The 22,731-nt window shown below is 40.7% G+C and overlaps 1 protein-coding gene across 8 annotated transcripts in view; it reads right to left on the reverse strand.

Moving 5' to 3' along the window:
• Nucleotides 1–16,223, reverse strand: part of tjp2a (tight junction protein 2a (zona occludens 2)) — a 30,905-nt gene extending 14,682 nt beyond the window's left edge. For 2 of the 8 annotated variants that reach the window (XM_079364929.1, XM_079364928.1), the window contains exons 1-4: nucleotides 15,945–16,222; nucleotides 12,255–12,384; nucleotides 5,264–5,317; nucleotides 512–636 (exon numbers count right to left, since the gene is read on the reverse strand). In XM_079364929.1, coding sequence (XP_079221055.1) covers nucleotides 512–636; nucleotides 5,264–5,317; nucleotides 12,255–12,384; nucleotides 15,945–16,051 — 416 coding nt within the window. In that variant the 5' untranslated portion in view covers nucleotides 16,052–16,222. Of the gene's footprint in view, nucleotides 1–511; nucleotides 637–5,263; nucleotides 5,318–6,490; nucleotides 6,803–10,007; nucleotides 10,294–12,254; nucleotides 12,385–15,944 lie in introns of those variants that run through there. The other 6 variants (XM_079364934.1, XM_079364932.1, XM_079364927.1 and 3 more) reach the window with 5 other exon arrangements.
• Between the last annotated feature and the right edge of the window lie 6,508 nt (nucleotides 16,224–22,731).

Genomic DNA, 22,731 nt, shown 5'->3' on the forward strand with positions numbered 1-22,731 from the left:
AATCTGCCACTGTGCCGGACGCATGAAAAGCACAACTGTGCCGAGTGTCCTGACATGTTCTATCGCTCGTCTTAAGGGGCTTTACTGTTTTTTTCTCAATGGAGTCTGCTGACTCTTTTTATTTTAAAAAGCCTCTTACCCCTTTATACAGAGCGCCGTCTCTCCATAATGTTGTCAGTCCCTTGGATACAAATCTAAGCCTTTCAGCTGCAAAAATAATCACTTTAAGTGTTGTACTTTGACCGGCTGCTACGCTCATGAGGATTTACTTTATCCATCCCAGTCGCTGCCATCTACTGGACAGATTCCAAAACGGATGGAGCTACCAACCAATCATTTAAACACTCAAACATATGACAAAAAGGTGAGATGGAGCATCTGTCTGTATTTTATATATATATAAGTTTAACTCAGGGCAAAGTGCTAGACTGTCTTATCAGGGTTTTCTGAGTGTACTGTGTGCGTGTGTGGATTTTCAGGATGTATCATTTAGAAGACAAACGGCACGTACAACAAGAGGCCATCAGCGGGTCCTCCCTGCAGGACGTCAGAGACCACGATGGATGTCTCTCCGCTGTCCTCGTTGGGGTTGTCCCTCCCCCCCGACACTGCGATGCCAAAGCCCATCTTGGAATCCTGAGGATGAAAAGAAAACATTGAAATGTATCTGAATCTTCATCTCGCCTCTTACTCCGTGTGTGTGTGTGTGTGTGTGTGTGTGTGTGTGTGTGTGTGTGTGTGTGTGTGTGTGTGTGTCAGAGAGAGAGAGAGAGGTCCTGTAATCCCCGTAGTGTGTGTGTGAGCTCAAACAGTATTATCATGGCTGCATGTGTATTGTCCGGGGCGATTACAGGGATTTTGACTCTGATTGTGATTACTGTTGTGCACAGAGGAGTCACGTATGAGTCTGCAGCAGGTCAGGGCCTGCATGTCCATCGTCTGTATGACATCTGTCCACTTCCAAAATGATCTCAAGCACCAGGGGTGTCTGTAATGCAATCAAAGACTCCGCCAGTGGATGTGAACTTGGTTGCTTCCTTCACGTCTTTGGAGTTTGTGGGATTCTACCTGCCTCTGCTCCACTTTTCTCAGATGAGATGAGGTCAGAGATTTGTTGACCCTGCCTCTTTATCCCCACCCTCCCATCTGTACTTAAAAATAGAAGAAAAAAAAACAACAACACACTATTCACCCGTTGGTCTCTGGCAGATGGCAGCGGAGGCAGAGGGAGGGAGAAAGTGAAAACAGAGAGAGAAGCAAACACGAGAAGACGTGAACAGCCTCCTTTGCTCTGATTATCTTACAAATCTAAAAAAAACTGCAATCTGAGGAGAATCTAATCAGATTTTTAAACCAAAACGTTTAGTGAAAATTACCTCCAAAACTTTTGCTGTCAGGTGTCTCTAAAAAGGTCGAATTATCACAGCGTTTTTTTTGGACTCAGCTTAAAATAAATATGTAAATAATGAACGTTTTTCAACTGAAGTAGAAACAGGGACATCACCACATTCTGCAAAAAAATGAAAGCAAAGACTGTGCAGCCAACAAAGCCGACGAATTTGTAACTGTGCTGCAAGAGAGGAAAGAAATTAAACAGTGAGGAAGGATAAAAGGTACAGGTTATAAGTGTGTGTGTGTGTGTGTGTGTGTGTGTGTGTGTGTGGATCAAATGGTTGGCGGAAGGTAAGAGTCTTATTCAACAAAGCTCTCATTAGTGATTAGTGGCAGAAAAAGGAATAACCTGAAACCCTGTTGTAGAGTTCAAACTTGTTGTGGGCACCATCTGTTGGACGGTACGTCTCTGTGAAGCGTCCTCAGTGGGGGACACATACGAGGTACAGAGTGATCGGGTTGGACAGTTAAACTTCAGTATAAAAGGGAAGAGGAGGGTTAGAAGGTTCTTACTGGTCGTGTTGTCAGAGTTGTGATGAGACTTCCTGTATTGTCTGGTTCATAATGTGTTTAGTTTCCTGCATCACTGCACCTGTTAAACCTCGTTTGTTTTTTAAATTCTCATCTTAAACGTGGAACCTAAACCTACGTCGTTGTCATCACTACGTGTTTGTACGTTGTGTCTGTGTAACGCCACGTTGTCTGCCTGCTCGCGTTCAGGTAACCATGGCGACTGAAACTAAGTGCATCATGCTTAAGTCAGAGATGCTAAATCCTGAGATGTTGATTTCACTGTTTTTAATGCAAAGAAGAAAAGAGAGGAGACATCGGAGGGGATGAATGTGAAGCTAGCCATTGAATGGATGGAACACGTTAGCACTGTCAGCTCAGGCTGTTAGCCTACATAAAACACACGGAGGTTCATCATACAAAGCACAGATACGCCGCTTCCTCGTCTTAATAAGAGCTCGTTGTTTTGAGGCGCAAGCTAGGAGAGGAAACTACGGACCAATCACAGCGCTGTTACCTTTTGGAGGAGGTAAACACGGGGCTACGTGTGCAGGTACACATACAGAGTATAAATCAGTCTTTGGTAGATTGAAGCTCCTTCACACTAAAAGTACTTTTGATTTTATTCGTCTATAAACCTGATTGGGGTTCTAGGAAGAGGCCAGATAAACGCAGGTAACCGGTACTGACTGAGTACCTGCTTATATATAACGTTATCACATCCCCTCACCAGCCTTCTTGTGTTGGTTGGTTAGCAGATATGAGCACGGCTTTATCCGACTCTGTCAGCCTTAAGAAACAAGCCATGTCCCGAGGAGGCTTCAGAGGGGGGACGAGAGCTGCATGAAGGGCAGCGAGCGCTCTGAGACTGAAGAGGGAAGAAGACACGATGGATCTTTGAAGCTGGCAGGAGAGACGACACGTGAAGACACGTGACGACACCGTTATACTTTTTTAGAGAGAACATTTCAGTCTCTTTGACTGACATCATTCTACTCATCAGCTGAGGAACTCCAACCTTTCTACGATGCCCTCAATAAATATCTATTTAAATAACTAAAAGTGAAAATCCCCTTAAAAAGCAGAGTCCACATGTGCAAGAATGACAGGAGGTTATCAAACAGTGGACGAGAGTAGAGAGGAGATGCAGAGAATAATCGGAGTGTGACAGCTGGCTGAGGTGAGGTTGAGAGTCGGGGGTCACACGCCGGCAGCAGAGCGACCTTTCTGGCCTAAATCTGTTTTTTCTGAGCTCATGCTGCTGATTACAGAAGCTCATCTTGTTCGCTCTGCTCGGCCACGTGTTGAAACTTTTGGAAGTCGCCTGCAGGTGTGATGTGGCACAAACTCCTGAATCTGTGAGTAACACTGTTCAGATCATGATTTAAAGTTCTGTTGCTCCTCTTCTTCAGATAAACTTTAATATTTGTGTTTGAGGCTTTTAAACACCGGTGCTGTTTGATTCAGATTCAGACAACTTTATTACAAGGGCATTTCAGTTTCACAGCCGACCGAGACACGTGTCAGTTCAGCAGATGAACAGGTCAACCAATGAGAAACCAGCGCACGCAGTCTAGACTTTGTTAAATAAGACGGATACGTATGCATGCACCTGCTCATTAGTAAAGCTGCGTTTCTGAAACTTCCCCTTCCTAGAATGGGACGGTCCTGAGGTCAGACTGACCACGGCGGTGCCTCAGCAGGAGTCTGAGGTTCGAGCCCAGCTCCTGCAGTCATGTGTCAAACTGTCCCTGGACACGACGCCCAGAATCTTGACTTTACGTTGAGCGAACAACAACCTTTTCATGACTGATTCCACTGTGTTCACCTGAGATGCTACCGGCTGTACACCATGCTAACCCCAAACTCTAACAAACATTTAGCAATCAACTCATAAAGTCAGTCAAATGGGATTGTTTCAGAGACTTGACCCGTCTTGATGAACGAGGAAACCTTCCTCTGATCGGAGCCATGTTGAGCACGTGTTTAAGAAGTTATTTAAAGATCTGTCTTCTAAATAAAGTGTGCGTTTATAGACCTCGAGCACAGATTTGAACAGCGTCCTCCCTGGAGGTTTTTACTCTTGTTCATGTTCCATTAACATGTTATTCTTAACTGTCGTCAATATTCTCTGTTTCTTTTTCATGGAAACCATTTAGTCGGAAATCAGCACAAAGCTTTTTGTGGCTCAGTGGACAGCTTAGAAGAACACTGCAAATCACAGAGACCTTTGTTTAGATCCTGTTGGGTATTACACAGAGCAGGAAACAGCTTAACATTTATTTAGTTATGTTGAATAAGTTGAATGACTCATTGTCTGTTCTTGGGATGTCACATGTTTCAGGACTTCACATTGAATGATACTGTGTGTTTGAAAACGATGAGACCTCCAAAGTGTTGATGATCGAAAAGGATCAGGAAGTTCTGAAGCTTTAAAAAAAAAAAAAAAAAAAAAAAAAACCCAGCAGAGAATGAAAGAGAGAGAGAGCCGCAGTGCCCTGTTCAGACTAACAGAGATCACTGAGGTGGGTCTGTATATCTGTGTCTCTGGGGACGAATGAAGACACTGTCTTACACAAAAACAAGTCACAAGCTTTCTGAACCGAAACGCTGCCAACATGTCTGTGTGAATCATAAAGCGTGCCGGGGTTAGCTTGGAGGTTTCTGCTAACTGAAAACAAGAAAAGAGCTGATACTTGATGTTCTTCTACATTTCTCATCAATACTCGACCGTTCACACCACCAGTCTAGACCTGTGGTATCAAAACAAGCCTGTTCTGTTCATTTAGGAAATGTGCAGCAACGCATGCTCTGAGACGTGTGGAGGCGACCTTACGAAGGTCGTTTCAATATCAGGAGGCGTTTTCGTTTTCATCGTTCTAGGAACTGTTGGAAAACGCTCCGTGTTTTAGTGATTGCACATCGCAGGAACGATGAACTCTTTTAGTTCCTAAAAACCCGACTCATGATACAGGAACCTTTGTAGCTCCTGTGCTGAGTAGATCCTCTCCCTGCATCACAGAGAAAAAAGCCCCGTGTTGAGTCGTCTCTGGTAGATCGCTCCTTTTTAAAAAGTCCACAGAACAAAAAATCTGCTGTCCGTCCTACTTTTGATGAAGTCTGTAGCTGCTTAATGCTACACCATTTTAAAGTGAATAAAAATCTATGTTGTCAAAGTACTATAATGACCTCACAGTGTTACCTTTCAGTGCTAATGAATCATGTATCTGATGCTTAATTCTGGCTCACTGTGTTCTTGCTGCAGCGTGTCAAACCAATCATTTAAGAGCGCTTCCTGTGGGCTTTATGTAGGAGATGTAAACAGTGGGAATGAGATGAGCTGTGGCGTGTTTGGACTCACCCTCTGCAGGGTCACTGTGTACTGCTCCCACACCGTCTCCTCCATGGCCGGGTTCTGTGGACGGACAGGAAAAAGATGAGCACGGCTACTTTCATTTGCGCGGACACGTTAATAATGTAAACACAGAGCTGCTTCATTAGCCCGACCTTTCATTACACAACGAGCTCTCAGGGGAACAATGAGGAGCCTCAGCTGGCCGTTTACCAGCACAGGACGTCTGGCTCAGCTTGATTACATATTGAGGAGAACACTTGAACATCACTTGGCTTCATTTGAACAAGCACTTCAACATAATTCAGGATGAAGGGACTCCTTCCAGACTGTTCCACAAAGCTGCCATCAGGTTGTATAAGTTATCTAGAGACACATCAGTTCAGCTCACAGTGTAAGAAACACAGGAGCCCAAACAGCAGCACCTTAAAAGGTTATCCAAAGACTCCAAGGAAAAACAGATGCATTAAAAGTGCAGTGCAGTTAGACTTCCTCGAGGCATTCAGTATCATCAGTTCCTGTTAGATGATCAATAATCTGATCAGCTCCTCCACGTCTTTGCATTTTGTCCAGTAAAACATCTGATCTCCCATAAAGATGTTTCAACTTTGTTTCATGTCATTTGAGTTTGCCTTTTAGTGACTAATCAACAATCTCTTTGACATGAACAACCTTTTATTTAAATCAGAAATATGAACTCAATATCAACTTAAAGTGGATCCAGAGTCCTGAGACATAAGATCAATTTCTTTACAAAAATAAAATGCCACTAAACCCTTTTTGATTTCAGCTCTTCACTTTTTAGACCATCCAATCTGTCCAATAAATATTCATCTAATTGCTGTCTGTATGTTGTGAGTGTAACTTCTGAAAAAGAGCTTTTTAACCTCAATGGGACTTCTCCTGGATAAATAAAGGTTAAATAAAAATAATACATTTAGTTAAACTCAAAGATGTTTATATATCCGTTGAAGGTTTCCAGAGTCTAAAAACATCCTGACTCCATTTTTCTATCTCTAACTCCCATAAAAACCACCTGCATCTTAAACTAGAACTAGTCTTAGAACACAAGTTTACAAAATAAAACTCAAACACATGCACATTATTTCTGAAACACATCATTGAAGACAAACAACAGCACTGAGGTCCCACTACACAAAGTCCAGCCCGGTCCAGCTGCCTGACCGAGCCGCTTGCCGCCTTCAATCTGAGCCACAGAAGCAGAATCAAACTCACGAGTCCCTGGAGGATACGTATGGTCTTGACGGCGTGGGCCCATTTCCTGTGCAGGCTGAGGACGGTCTTCATCGCTTGTGTTGTGCGTCTCTTCCAATCTGCGTCTCTCCCTGCTCACCGCCAGCGGTGCTCTGGCAGACTGATGTGCGCCACAGCCTCCTCCATGGTCACAGCTGCACAACCACCAGCAGCTCTCCTCCTGCATCTGCCCGCCCGCCTGCCTTTGACGTAAGAGGGATTCTGCTGGCCTACATTCAGCACAAATCCCACCGTCTGCAGACAGTGTAAACATTCAGACACACCAACTCCTGCACAGGCGCGCAGTGATTAAATATCCCAATGTTCATCTCCAAACTCAACAACTTATCACCCTCCAGAGTGTGTGACGTCCGCTCAGATCCTGAGATAAATCAGACTCTCCTCCAAGTTCTCATGAGAGGACTCTCACGCCACATAAAGTCAAAGTCACAGCCAACGTGCTCAGAGTGCAGATTGGACTTACTGAGAGGCACAATGGGTAGGAGTTTAAGTAATGGGGATTGTATTTTTTGTTTAGTAATAAAGTGGAAAGTCAAATCTGTGTGTGCCGCTGACATCTCATGGCCGGGCTTAGTGAAACGGGGGCACGACTCAGACTGGCAGCTCACCCATCATAACCCACTTTTTTGATCTTCTGGCCCACAGGGGGGAAACCGGATGACCAGCAGCTGCAGCAGGAGACCACAAAGAGCCGAGTGTGAATAATAATAAAAAAGAGACAGGACGGTTGCTTTCCCCCCCCCCCAAAAAAACACAACAACAAACAGCAAACAGATGGGATCTTTTTAATGCAGCTGTTACATTTACGATTTCATCTGAAACGTTCTAATCAGACGACGTAGAGACACGTCTGTTCCCAAAACTTCCCTGAGCTACGTGACTTCTCAGGTACATTTTTAAAGCTTTACAGGCTGGCTCCATCATCAGTCACACAGACATGCTACCCTGTGTGCTGTGCACTAAACAACCATGTCAGTGTCCACTTCACACAAACCAACTTCATCTCAACACAACAGCTCTTAGCTAACGCAGCCCAAACATAGACTCCTTTACATTAAGCCACCGAAGGACGAACGCTGCAGCGGCAGCTAAACTAAAGTCCAGCGTGTGGAGCTGACAGACAAACAAGCCAACACGAATCTCATTTTGTTGTTTCTTTCAATGAATGTTTGTTTATGCTGAATATGAATAAATACATCTGGTTTATGACGTGATTTAAATATCAGCACACTTCAATACTACATCTATAGTAAGGCAAACTAACATATGTTCAGTTGTCATTATCAGTCTCAGGATAGAAAAGGTACTTTATCATTTGATGATAAAGTACCTTTTCTCTCTCCCACCTCTCCAAACAAACCACAGAGGTCAGGCTCGAGGTAGAAAAAGTGGCTTTAAATGAGTGTGTGAGTGAGGACAGGCACCTGCAGCAGGAGACGTGTTAACATATCATGAGTCAGATAAAAGAGTCGGAGCAAGCCGTCAGAAGCTCTTGCGGTAAGGTCAGGACCGTTTGAATCAGACCGTCTTCGAGTGCAATGTGATATGATTAGGACGGCTGCTCGGATAAGTCCCAGCCTCCGGAGTGTCGGCCATTATATAACAAAACACATTTTCCACTAATGAGGGGGGGGGGGGGGAGGTCGAAATACTGGGTCAAGCTCACACGACGGCATTTCAAAAAACTAATTATTTAGAGAATGAGATGACTCTTCATAAAACAAGGATGTGTGAGTCTGTTTCACTTTAAAGCACATGGAAAGAAAGAACCACAGTCGTTACCACGGATACAGTCGGGGGAGATTATGAGATTTATAACAAGAGATAAAATAGATATTTTTAAATCTACAGTTAAGCTCTTGATTGTATTTTGACCTAAACCACAAATCAGTTCAGGATAATACATAACAGAAAAGAAGCTGTGTATTTAATACAAAGCTTTCAGACAAATCAACCAATCAGCTGCTTTTTGATTATTTTAATGACCAACACCAAAGAGCTGCAGAATGATTTCTGAGACGCTCAAAGCATGAAAGAAAATGCTCAATCTGATAATAATGATATAAACTTTAAAATGGAATTTGCCAAAAATGTGTTTCCGAAACAAACAGCAGCTAAAAGAAAATAATCACGCTGCCTCTGTTCCTTCATCATGTGTGTTACGTTTGTGTTTTAATAATGTTGATCGATACCAGAAATACACCATCATGTCTTAGTGATCAGAGAATAGATTCATGTCAGGACAAAAGCTTTTCAACACTGCAGATAATATTAAACATGACTCAGCATGTCTTTAACAACACAAGGTTTGTAACAGCCAATCAGCTCTGGGCGAAGAGCGCTTGCTGAGTTATGTTACACTGAAACAAAAACTTGAGGGACCTGTGACAAAAACACAACTTAATATGGACAAAGTGGTATCAAAACAGCAGTCAGGAGAGTAAATTAACTACTGAAGCACTTTGATAAATAACGTTCTCACATTCATTGTTTTTCTTTAACTTTCAGCTAAATCTGTTGACATTGTAAGTATAGTGTTGTATTTATAAAAACACTGGGTTAGACACATTATGCCAGTATGGTTAAAAATGTATTAAGGGGCATTATATTGGTGAAAAAACACTGAAAGAGGAAAAACAATATAAAAGTGTAGCCTACAGTAAAACTGTAAAATAATTACTGTTCTCTCTAACATGAAGACCTCAAAATAAAGGCTATATGTGCTGAAAGTGTGCATACTTGAACTGTACAATTATTATTATTATGGTAAATCGGTGAGATTTAGCCCACAAGATGTTTTCTAATAAAACAACAAGCTGATAATCCTTCATCAGGAAGTTTTACTGTTTATTTACTTCTGAAAAGGGTTCATGGAAAAGTTGCACAAGTTTGCCCCCTATTGGTCAAAACACGTCATTACAGTGTGAAGCACAAGAGAGAGAGCAGCCACACCGCAATCAACTTTACCGAATAGCCTTCATTTATATTTTCTTTAGTTTTGACATGTGAGTTAAACGCGTTTCATTTCATGTTTTTCTACGCTGAACGCCACTACCACCTTTAAGGTCATCAACATTTGACAAACAATGACGCAAACATGACGCAAACATGACGTTTCGACCACCAAAAGACTCAAATAGACCGTGAAACAAAGCACTTCAAACGAACCGAGGCGATCAGAAATGGTAGATATCGAGTGATCAATAAGATATATCCGACGGGAAGTACATTTAAAGAGGGGTTTAAGAAATATTCACTTGTTTTTTTGGGTTGTTTTTTTTTACAAACTAAATAAACCAAGCGGCAGCTATCGTCATAGCAGGTGCAGCAGGATGCAACAGGCTTCAACTGGGAATCACTCGGGAAGAACAATTTCTCCACAAAAACACCAGAACTCAACATTTTCATAGGATTATAACAGTCATTTTGCCACTCAGTCTTTACATTTAGAAGGAATAAAGCAAAGGGAATTACTTACGGTGAAATAGTGCGTTGCATATCTGCTGAGAGAGAGCAGAGCCCCTCCGTTAACAGGCATCACGCACTTTGAACTGTCCCGCACTGCTACAAAAGATTCAAACTAAACTAGAACTACTTCTGGTCCGACTCGGACCCAGACGGAGGAAACAGCTGAATTTACAGTGTCGAAAAAAGGAAATGTTTGGTCTGCTTTACATAAAACGAAGCACTTCACACGCCAAAAGGGAAACAGATTGAAACATTCACAGAAAAAAAAAGCGCCGACGATTCTTTGGTCGCTTGAGGTTGAACCAAATGAGAATTAGGGGAGGGGGTTGGATTTAAAAGGAACTAACATGGATAACACGAAACTGTAACAACGTGTTGTAAACGCAGACTCGTCGGGACTCGACAACGTGTCTAATTCATCTGAAGCCATAAAACAAAGAGGTTACAACGTTATACACACATGTGACTGGAGGGGTCTTTCACCTCTAATGCACCTGACATGGATCCGTCCAAAACTCCCATTGATTTTCGGGAATCACGCTGTGAGGATCTCAGACCGTCCCAGACAAGACAGCACAGTAACACCTTATTGTTGTCAGTCTATGGTTTAAATACAGCAACCTGTACTTCTAATAAATATATCGAAAACTTTTTTTTTTTTTTTTTTTTTTAAATTGAACTTATCAGCTCTCCTTGCCAAAACAAAACCTTACACATAAGGTTGGCTTACGTAGTTCAATTAAAGCACTTTTCAATCATTTCCAGTCTCTTAATTTGATGCATTTAGATTCATTTGTTTTTTTATGCTCAAAAACAAAATGCATTTCCATGTAAAAACAAATATAGCCACGGCCATGTAATCTTGCTTTCATGATTTCAATCAGATTTTGAGACAGGGCTGCAGGAACTTGCTCCTATTTAGCAAAAAAATAAATAAATAAATTCATCACTGAGGCTTAATTGGAGGTGATGACTTTGTTAAAGATAAGTGCTCCAGGTCATCCTAAACGTGTTGATAAGGTCAGGGTTTTGTCGGCCCGTCAAAATCTTCCGCACCACATTGAGACAATGTTGAGACTGACATTCCTTTGTGCACAGCGGCATAGTCACGTCAACATGAAAGCCTCTTCAACAAACTGTTGCAGCAAAGCCTGAAGCACCCTATTGCTTTCATTATCACTGTGTGCTCAGCAATGACGTTAAGTTCCACTGGAATTAAGAGGCTAAAATCCTTAAAACTTCAAATGTTAAGAACACTAGCATGAGGCAGCCTCAGTGAGCTATTTGAGAAATGTGCAGCTTATATACATAAGAAGCTGAAGCAAAGGTCCTGAAGACTATATAGACAACTTTGTGCAGCTCTGTGTGTGTGTGCGTGCGTGCGTGTGTGTGTGTGTGAATACTATCCTTGAAAGTCTGCCCTCATCGGGAATTTTATCAGCAGATGACAAATCAGAAAAGAACTCGAGCCGACCTTGAAAATGTCCAAAATCCTGAATACCTCCTCCTTTCTACATCTACCATTATAGGAAATAATCAAAGTAACTTTCTGCCTCCAGAAAGCACATCACCTTATCTTAACGATGAACTTCAGAGGCAGAAGTGCCTTAGGAATTAAGAAATGAGAATGAAATAACCCAAGAAATTAAGGTCAATCAAGTAAACTGCAACATTCACATCAACTGAAATATGCGAAAAATGCCTTGAAATAGGCCATGCTTATGCAAAACAGCTTCACTGGCCTGAATAATTTGTTAGACCAAGTCATTAAAACAATGAAGCATCCAGGACATGACATGTCTCTCTGGTTAATCATCATCCACGATGCAGGAGTAGTTCGAGCTATATAAGGAAAAGGACAGAAACTGAACCTTGCGTCTCTTAATCCTCCTCACTGTTGCAGGAGAGAAGCCGCCTCATTTACAGCTTAGCAACTATTTGAGGATAAACAAAAATCAATCCCCCCCCAAAGAAAAGTGCATACATGTTTTTTTAAGCTTCTCCAGTGATGGGATTACAAATGTGATTCAGAAGATTATGAACTTCCTTTAGGACAGAAACCAAATCATCCCAGGGATGTTTAAGCGTAACAAAATCACAAAAGCCTCAATGGCCTCAGCGACATTCATCCAAAAACACACATACATGTTAGTAGACCAGGAAAACTGCTGAAGTTTGAGTGCAGGCATGTTGGACACCAACACAGCGGGGGGTCAACAGGACCACAGGAACAACTCTGAATCAACAACACACGTACCATCATAATAGCCGAGTAGCTCCGTGAAGAGAGACGGCGCAGATACAGGTACTGGGCTTCTCTGGACCAGCAGAACTTGCGGCCGGACTTGAGCAGTTCAGTGCTGGTCTGGTCAATGCCAGGCTGTTCCCTAAGAGCACAGAGAGGGAAACATTTGAGAAACAACTCTTTACAACATGTATGTTAAAGCTATCTTACAACATTCACTCTGCATGACGGGTAAACCTGAAGGTCGTGCTTCGCTCACGGTGGATTAACCGAGGGTCTCTGTCGGTAACATAGTAAGGAGTATGGTGCAGACCTGCTCTTTTTTTAGGTGTCTTGAGACAACATTTGTTACGACATAGCACTTACAAAATAAAGACTGAACGATTGAGGTGAAGACAAATTCACTACACAAGAATGTAAGTTAAACATGTCAGGGGTTATTCACACGTTATCCTATTTTATAGAAATCAAAATAAATAGCATCACAGTTTTATGTTATATCTAAAGGCAGCTCTACAGGATGTGCTAAACCAAAGCTAAGCATTTAACTAAATGCTGTGAACTATGTTAAAAATATTTACATGACGGTAAAAAACAACAAAAAAAAAAAACGTGTGCACCAACTCTGATGCAAGTGGGAGATATTTTAGTGAATGATGGAACAATTAAAAAACTGGTGTTCAGTTGTTCTCAGACTACTGAACAACAAAACATAAGACCATCAGTCTACCTCACCCCCCTCCTCTTCTTCCATCACAGGGATTTTTGTTGTTTGTCGTCAGTACGACTCCGTGTGTTTAATTTACAGCCTGCCATGCTGTTACTGCTGCATTGCTGTGTGTACAATTATTCACCCCAACTATTGACAGGGTAACAAACAAAGTTTGCAGTGGTGACAGTCATGATGAAACCTGGAGGTAAACGCTACTGACACCTTGCTTCCCCATTAGTTTTACATAAAAAGAAAAGCTCAAACATACTTTTAAAGTCAATACTATGTAGACAAATGTTTTCAGATTTTATAATTAAATGACAACACTAAAATCTAAAGCTATGATGACCCATCCTTAATTGGTAACAAAACTCAGGCGAGCGTCCCCTATAGGAACCATGATCCATGTGTAGATGTGAACATTTCACAGTTTAAGAAAACACGTAAAGGTTATGCATAAGGTTCAGTGCTTTGTTACCAAATTCATCTCCAGGTACAACAGAATCTGCACCTTATATGTGACTATCAAGTTCCAGCTATTACAAACAGCCATTCAAAAGGACAATAACACATTACAGAGAGAAGCACATTTCTCAAGTGACAGCTGGATTTGAAGTTGATCGTTATATATGTAGATTTAAGTTTTGGAGGTTGTCGTCTTGGGCTCCTGTTGCACAAGATAGTTTTCAATCTTTACTCACCATACTACCACGAAAGGATTAAAGATTACAACTATCTCGGTATCAGAAGGACAAATAAAAATGTAATTGTTGAGGAAATATAGACGGATCAAATGACTATAGACCAAAAACGCCAAAACACAAAACAGCACGATTCCCAGAATTAAGCCTCCATGTGGCTCTGAGCTCATCAGAGTGGACCAGACTCACACTGATACTACTGTCTTTAATACTATAATCTGCTGTCTTACTTCAAGAGCAGCATTTCTGACCTGACTGCTAAGAACATGTCCAGACACGTGGCACTCTTTTTTTTTTCTGAACTTGGTGGCAGCCAGTCAGGAAAGAGGTTTTTTTTTCTTCTGTGATGCATTCAGATAGTCTGACTGGATACAACTAATCTAAAGCAAATTCAGTTCATGGAGTTGAGAAAGCAGACTGACTCGGCATGACTAAACCTGCTGCCTCTTCCAGACCTGTAGGTTGAGTAGAAACATGACAAAGGGCTTGGTGTCTCCAGGAACAAAAGAAGTAATCCAGCATATAAAGCTCTTCACACCGACATGAAAGAATGAGATACGTGTATGTATCTTTACCTACCTGTTCAAGTTGTACACGAGCAATTATGTGCTGTACTTTTGTATAGTTTGGGGACTTAACATGAAAGACAGGAATGGTCAAAACCTAAGCAGGAGGGGAATGGGTTGTTCTTACAACTAGATGTCTAGGTCTGTTCTGTTCTGACCACACCTTCAAACCAACCACTGTAAAACACAAGCCTATTTATTCTCACTGTGTCATGTGTTTTGGATAAAAGAGGAAAACTGTCATGACAAAAGAGAAAAAGGTTAAAAGTTAAAACCAAAGCAGAATGAAACGAGTCGAGTTCACAGGTCTCCGCTTCAACATCTTAAAACATGTATTCACACATGATTGTCGATCAAACATGCAGCTCTTGAATTGATTAGTCATAATGAAACACCTCCGGCTTTGAGAAAATAACATTGTTGAGAATTGCTTCAACATTTCATCTCTTACACATTGGACTCTATAACTGCTTGAGCTAAGTAAACTCCAATGTACCTATCAATATGTCTGATCATTTCCAAAAGAGTACGCCTGCCAAAAAGAAACCAGGAACAACTAACACCAGAGAAAACAACTGATACTTCCAATAACATAGTGTGACCTGCCTGACTAAACCTTCAGTCCACTGGTTAATGTGTAACCTTACAGTCATTGTGTATTTTAAGACCAAACACTAAAGAGAACCATTTCAATCTGATTTCTGCTGCAGCAGTTTGGAACAAACTAACTTTTAATATAAGATCTGCTGCCACAACTCAACACATGAAGTCATTTTTAAAAACCCTTTTATTTTCCTTGGCTTTTACCTCTGGTTGAGTTTTTATCCCAACAGCAGCGTCCATTTTAGCATTTTAACCTTTTGTTTAAATTTGCTTTTCTGTTTGGATGAAATGTATTTTGCTAAACTTACTGTACAGCACTTTCGTCCGCCTTGACTGTTATACATGTGCTATATGAGTAAAAACCAGAGTCAAAATACTTGAAAATGTCTTTATCTAAGATCTCTGTCTGAACCATGTGGACTATGACTTCTACATTGTTTCCAGAAATAAACACTGACTGAGATGTACGCCAATGTTTTTAAGGCAATAAACCAAATTCAAGTCATTCCTTTTAATATTTGGATGGAGACAGAAACTTAAATCCTTGGCAAAAGAAACGTGTAGTTGTCTGTGTGACAAGGTATTATGCTTGAACTTTTTTTCAGTTTTAATTGTGGTGATCATTTTAAGAATTTAATGGTTACTTCTTAGGTTCTTCCAAAATCCATCTGTTGCTTTACCAAACAAGTAACTTAAGCTATTTAGAAAAAAAGAAAAAAAATAGGATTCAGACATATTGTTGATGACATATTAAGCTACTGTTGTTAAAGGCAACAACCAGGACCTCAAGTAACAGTCATTTCATAAATAATTCATTTCACAGTTACTTCCTAAAACTAATGTTGAAACATTGTGAAAAATACTCATCACACTTTCCAAAAGCCCAAAAGACAAATGTTCATATGACGTGTCCAGTCCATCACAGTCGTATCATTATAAAGAAAGAAGAGCAGCAAATCAAGTCAAAGAAGCTGGAACCAGCAAATGTTTAACACCCCCCCCCCCCAAAAAAAAAAAAAAAAAACTCACTAAATTGATCAATTATTTCCAAAAATGTGACCAATTATTGTAGGTAATGTAAGTAATCAAATCAACAGCATACAGTGAACAGCGAACTCACCCCGGGGGTCTCCACAGTTTCCTGCCTGGTGGCAGAAGCTCTCGTTTGTTCAGGGGTACGATCCCCATGGCTGCCTGCATGATCGTGATGAATTTCTTGAACTTCATCTTCTAATTCTCATCTGACAGCGACCGCATCACACACACCAAAATTGCTCTGACTGCTGCTACTCCTCCGTAGCTCATCTTCCAAGCAGCTCCGTCTGCATCATCGTGACTGAAAACTTGTCACCTCTCGTCACCTCAGTTCATTGGTTTGTCCATGACAACCAGCAACAGCGCGCAGCGAGGTCCCTGTGGTGCTACTACTACGAGTCCCGTCTCCGACCACTCTAACAGATGTCCTTTTGGCTTTCTGAGCGCGTGCGGATAAAAGAAAACAAACGGCCACGTTCCTGGCAGGCGGTTGGCGGACTGGGAGGGGATGACAGCACGTCACTCTTACATAATTCTGGAGCTTCTTTGGACATTACACTAATGAAAACGCAGCCTGTGCCACCACGACGACTGCTGCTGCTGCTGCTGCTGCCGCTGGGATAATTGTGGTACTAAGCTCTGACAGATAATGCATGCTCCCCACCCCCCTTCTTCCATAATCCCCCATCCAGGCTTAGACTTCTCACCACTTACACCCAGAGAGACCCATCTAGAGCATCCTCCCATCCTCAGACACAAGGGTGCTGCCCAATTTAGAGGTTCATTAATTAAAAGAGTTTTCCTTACGACTTCAAGCTGCAGAAGATCTGCACTTCAAGACCCGACTGTAGTTTTAACCTCTAAAATTGTTCACATGCAATATCCAGATGTTATAAATATTTGTTTCCGTTGCTCTGGCTTAAATTTTAAAGCCTTTGTTGTTATCATAAGAAACATTACAAGGCCAAACATTTTGTTTTTCATTCGCTAAATGGTTCTTCAATTGTTTGCCATGTAACAGAAAAATTGTGTTTAGATTTTCCGAGATTAGGAAAAAAAAAATCTTATTTCCGAGAAAAACTACCTGGAGATTAAAGTCAGTCAGACTATGGGGATTTTTTAGAGCAAAAATAGCACAGTTAAAAAAAAATAATAAAAAAAGGCAGCTATATGGTGCTGTTGAGAGCGTCAAGGTCCTCGATTAAATCCATCCAGAGACCTTTATTGCATCTGCATCACTTTTTTATTCATTTAATAAAATGCTTTAAAAAATAAAATCACAAGCCTTATATTCATTTGTGTGTGCACATCACACCACTGCAAGAATTAAAAGTGTGTATCTTGTCTTCCCGGCGGCACCAGCTGACAGCAGTCTGCCATGCCCTGAGAGGACTCTAATAAATAAATAATCTGTGCTGCCTCTTGATGAGTTGCCAACCAATGCAAACTGTGGTCAGGGTTAATACTCCAGCAGCCTGGACGTCTGGATTACGGCTCTGGATGGTCGTGCCATGAGAGCTGTTGCAGATTTCACTGAGCAACAAAAACCCTCCAGCACTGTGAGGGGGGCTAACAAGACCAGGAGCACAGCGGGGGGAAACACAAAAATAACGAGCATCTATTTTTGACAGCGCTGGGCAACAACAGGCACAAAGGAAAAGAGGAGAGGGGTTGTTTAAGTTCAGCCTGTGTTGCCTTGGTTAAAAGGAAACCAGATTAAAAGGCTGAAAGCACAGACGAAACCAAACCAGTGAGCTGTGCGGAAATCACAGAGCAGTATGACATTCACAGGCGATTTGAACATAATCCAATACTTTACAGTAATCTCACAGGTAACACTGATCCAGCCAAAACTGCATCCAGATGAAACACAACACGCAAAGGCACACAATCACACCTGTGTGCATCTGAAGCCTGTTTCACCAAGCAGGATATGGGGTGGGGGTGGGGGGGGGGGGGGGGTGTAACGGAAACTATTATTCTGATAATGTGCAGCTTCTACATGTTATTCTCTCACTGCACGCTTCTAAACACAACAACGACACATCTATGACTGCAAAGCTGTTGATTCATATTTGCACAGATGGCTACTTCATGGCTCTTTAACATTTCCTTTTTTTTTTTTTGAAGATTTGAGCAGCACATTAAGCTTCTTCATCTTTTTTTTTTAGGTCTCTGCTGCATTTAACTATATCCCCCTAAACCCAATTTAATCCTTTGAAACTTTCAGTAATCTCCATTTCACACTTCAAAAGCAAAATTCAGGCTTTTTATAATAAGAGTTGGAATCACTAATCTATAGATCCTTTACTGTTAATGTTTAGTGTCTTGGTTGTGTTGGTGTTTTTCTCATTCTTTAACACATTGGGACTGTGAATTGCATCACTTGAGCAGCAGGTTCTGGTAAAGGAGCTTTAACTATTTAAATATAGGTTTAAATTATAAAAGAGGGAGAGGGATCCATTCTTCCGATGTCTACCTATGTCCCTGCATGTTCTCACTTTTTTAGGACCTCTGGGAATGCCTTCTATTCCTTCGTCTTCTTCCACTGGTTGAGCAAATGAGGCCGAAGCTCTTTGCTCGTCTTAATGCTTTTACATAAGCGGTTTGTTTCTCTGCCCCTTCTCACTTCTTGCCCCACGTGTTGGTCTTGCTCTGTGGTGCTGCAATATTAAGGCCCAAGGCCATTATGCAATGTCCATATGCAATGCATGCGCGAGCCAGATGGAGGGACACATGCCACTCACAAATCTGTGGTGACAGTTTACAGGGAGAGAGGGAAATGAGATTGACAAGTGGAGGAAGAGGAAATGACTGAATGCACGTGCCGCGCAAAAGGTATAATCTGGTTCATCAGAGGACATGAGGTGACCTACAGAGACACATTCAACATGAAGAAAAAAAATGTGTATTATATTTTGCATGTGAACAAAAACACGCTCTCTCTCTGTCTGCTGCGTTTCTCTCTCCTCAAGACATCTTTCAGTAAAACTATGTCAGCTGAAGAATAACAGAGGCTCATTTTGAACGCTGAATACAAGTCTCCCTGCTGTATCTGCCACGAAGGAGTCTCAGAACGTATTGTTTTTTTGCAATTTGGTGTTTTAACTATTCAGCGAGTTTCTTAAGGCTGTTTTCTGAATATTTTCAAGAGTCAGTGTCAGCTAAAAATATGCAGGACAAAATACTTTACACTGCCCGTCACTTAACCCCTTGCATGAAAAGGAGAGTTTCGCCGCTTGAATTTCCCTCGGGATCAATAAAGTATCTATCTATGTATCTATCTATCTGATAACATGTTTGGAGGGCATCAGAGAATGTTTCAAAGTTGTTCACTGTGCGGTGTGACATGAATGAGCAACCTGCTACCAACCATGCTAATGTCAACATATGTAATGAGTCAGAATGTTGCAGACCTGATAGAGGATTTTCACTAAAAATATTCAACACATGAATAGCCGACTACCATGAACATTAGAGGGTGAAACTGAACTGAAGTGAAAACTATGTTCACATTTGAGGTATTACCTCTACGTTGTTTTTTAAGAAAACATTTAAATTGTATTGACTGGTTCAAATGAGATCATACATAACCTAATCTAAACTCTGTTGTCAGTTTCAGATGTACCTATTAAACTATTACAGACTTAGTATTACAATTCAACTTTATGGTCTCTTCAGAGGAAGTAGTTTCTGTTGCAATATATTCACACGTATTACAAATAGAGGTGTTTTTTTTAACATGGAACCTAAAAGACAATAGATATATAATAAAAATACAAGTGAGTTCATAGATAGGCTTGAGAGAAAAAAAGAAGCATGCTTTTTGGTACAGTAGCCTTTTCTCTCATGTTTAGTGTAACCAAAATCTGACATGTAGTAGAGGCTGAAGCTTACACACTGTTTAAGTGCAGGCCTGATGGTTGAGTAGTTTTACTAATTATACATCTCATACAACAAACACTGCCCCCACTCAAAGCAAACAGAAAGTTTGCAAACAATAGTCAACTGGTAGCCCAGCCCCACATTACAGTGTATTTACAATGGGGGTGGCAGGCTACAATACATGCATGGAGAAACAGTGAGGCCTCGACTGAACAGAGCAGGTCACAATTGACATTTTGTTAATAAGGCTGAGGGGAAAGGGCGAAACTAAACACTTCCACACTTTTAGAAGAAAAACAATTCTCATGTGAAACTGATAAAAAAAAAATACTTAACTGCTAGATTGTTAGTACAATGCCCTTATATGGAAGTGAGTGAAACGAAGCTCGGAGAAAACCTGTCGACACTCCGGGGCAACAATACACGACCTACTTACCAGGTGAAGCTGCGCTTGTTTCCTGTCTGATGTGTTTACAGGTTCATCCAAAGGTACTTGGAGATTTGAAGGATATGAAAGACGATGGCGGTTCCCACGGGACGAAGTTTTGACGAGTATTTTGATTGTTCTTCACGTCCTGATAGTGTGATTTCCTGGTTCTCGCAGGTATGTGGGCGTGGTTTAGGGGCTGCAGGTGTGTGTGTTGCGTTCAGGGTTGCAGCTCTGCTGTAGTTTCGCATGTAAGTCCCTTTGGGTGCGGTAGGTGGTGACATCAGCTTGAGTCACTCATGTTCTGACCTAAATGTGACATGATGACTCAGTTTATGACCGACTAGCCCATTGAAGACAACGGATGTAAAAAAAAAAAAAAAAAAAAAGACTGTGAAGGTTTAGTTACAGTTTAAGTTTGATTTTTGATACACGTTACACGGAGGTAAAATGTTGAACCTGTTTGCTCCATAAACAAATGCTCGTTAATTTTAATCAATAGGCTTAGGCCTAAAAAAACGTATAGGCTTATATTTATTAAACAATAAGCAGCAAGTAAAACTAAACCTGCATATCATATTGTCTGGACAAAGAATATATATTGGCATTAAGCATTACTCACATGTAATGTGCCTGTAGCCTATTTCACATGCAATTCGTTTTTTAGATGTGATTTCTGACTATTAACAAAACTATCCCGTGTTGAGCAACACGACTTTATGTGCATAATTGGAATGATACAAATGCATGACAAAACCCCCCTTGAAAAAAATAAGTCTCACATTGTTATACGCAAAATTTGACTTCAAAGGCAAAATAAATCCCCAAATGTAACTGCAGGGAAGATAAACCAAGTTGTGCCACCACTGCCTTTTTTCTCCTGCAGTAGGGGATACAAGTAGGCATACAAAGCAGAAAAAGCAACTGAAGGCTGTAAGGCTCCGCATGACTGGTTTGACCTGTTCAGGTTATCTAACTCTGGCATGTGTAATGTTTTCAACAGAATACCGAAGTTAAAGCTGCAAACAAGTCTCCAAGTCCAGCTGCAAAATACATAAGAAAGATGAGTTTTATATTTCCTCACAGGAAACATGGATAGAAGCTGATTTATAGTAGATGTAATGGATGCATAAAATCTGCACATTTACCTTCACATAAACCATGACATTTAATGATGTTTTCCTTTTATCCGGATCAGGTTTTATAGGTTTTAGGCCGGAAGACAGAGCTCACGTGCAATAATTACTGTAAAAATCACCACACACCGTATCATCTTGTAGCGTCTTTAAAGAGTATCATAACAGCGCCCCCTTGTGTTTAAAGACATTATGAATATTTGACTGACAATTATCAATTTAATCAAAATTCAATTTACAAAACAAGACGTGAACTCTACTCGATTTAAAGAATAGTACTTCCTGTTATAAATTATTTTCAGCATGTTTGTAATCTACTTTTTTGCTGCCTTACTGTATGTGCTGGACGATTGGAAGTGCACTCATACTTTGTAATATTATTATATCGACAACATATTTATAATGGCTCCATTAAGGACTCCTGATGCACTGCCATAACGTTTTCACTAAATGATAGTCTGCTTTTTATTTATTAAGATAATCTCGTTTTCATTATGTGGCTATGTTTCTCTGTGTTTTGTAACTACATATTTTGTTGTCCTGGATATATTTTAAATATGAAAAAGAAATGTTACACTTGCACACAATCATAACTCTCAAAAAATTATTAATGTTCAATATTCAATTTATTGCACAAAAGTCCAAAGTATTTCAAGAAAACAGTTGTAAGCCTTTACTGTACATCTCATCAAATAATTGATTTGTAGAAATTCTTAAGACAAATAGAAGACAGGTAACATTGCATACAGTATGCTCATAATTTAAGGAATGAAAACAGTTTGAGACACTTTAAGTACATCCTTCAGAGGAATAGCGAAGACAGGAATTGTTGAGGACTGTAAAAAAAACAGTTTGAAAATATTTGATTCAAGACGATGAACAAGTATCTTGTTTTACAGAGAAACCGAAGACAAGTTGTAGTAGTCACGCTAAAATCAGATTCTGTATAAAGAACAAATGAAACATGATGAAGCTTAAATTCATCGTATTTTATGCAAACTGAGATGATAAATCACTTTTTACTAAACGTACAGCACACTTTATCAAGCGTGCACATTTGAATGCCTCAAGAGACGAGTCAACATTTTTCATTCAGATTTCTAAAGCCACAGTAATGTCAACAAAGCTCTCTCTATATATATTAATCTGAATTTAAAAAAATAACAGCAGATAATGATCTCCCCTGTAGCTGATTAAGTTACAAACAACACGTTTTCAGAGATCCAGCCTCTGAGGAGTTTTTGAACATTTTCACAGGAAATCAGAACCCAAGGGTACTTACACTTCAACGATTAGTCGCAAAGTGTTTCACAAGAAATGTAACAGTATCATAGTGTTTTAGTGGTTCAGTACCTCAGCTATGTAACCACAGACTGCATCCACATCTGCTTGTACAAGTCTACAAACAATCCTGTGATTTGGAA

This window comes from Symphodus melops, assembly GCF_947650265.1.
Source record: "Symphodus melops genome assembly, chromosome: 16".
Taxonomy (NCBI): Eukaryota; Metazoa; Chordata; class Actinopteri; order Labriformes; family Labridae; genus Symphodus; species Symphodus melops.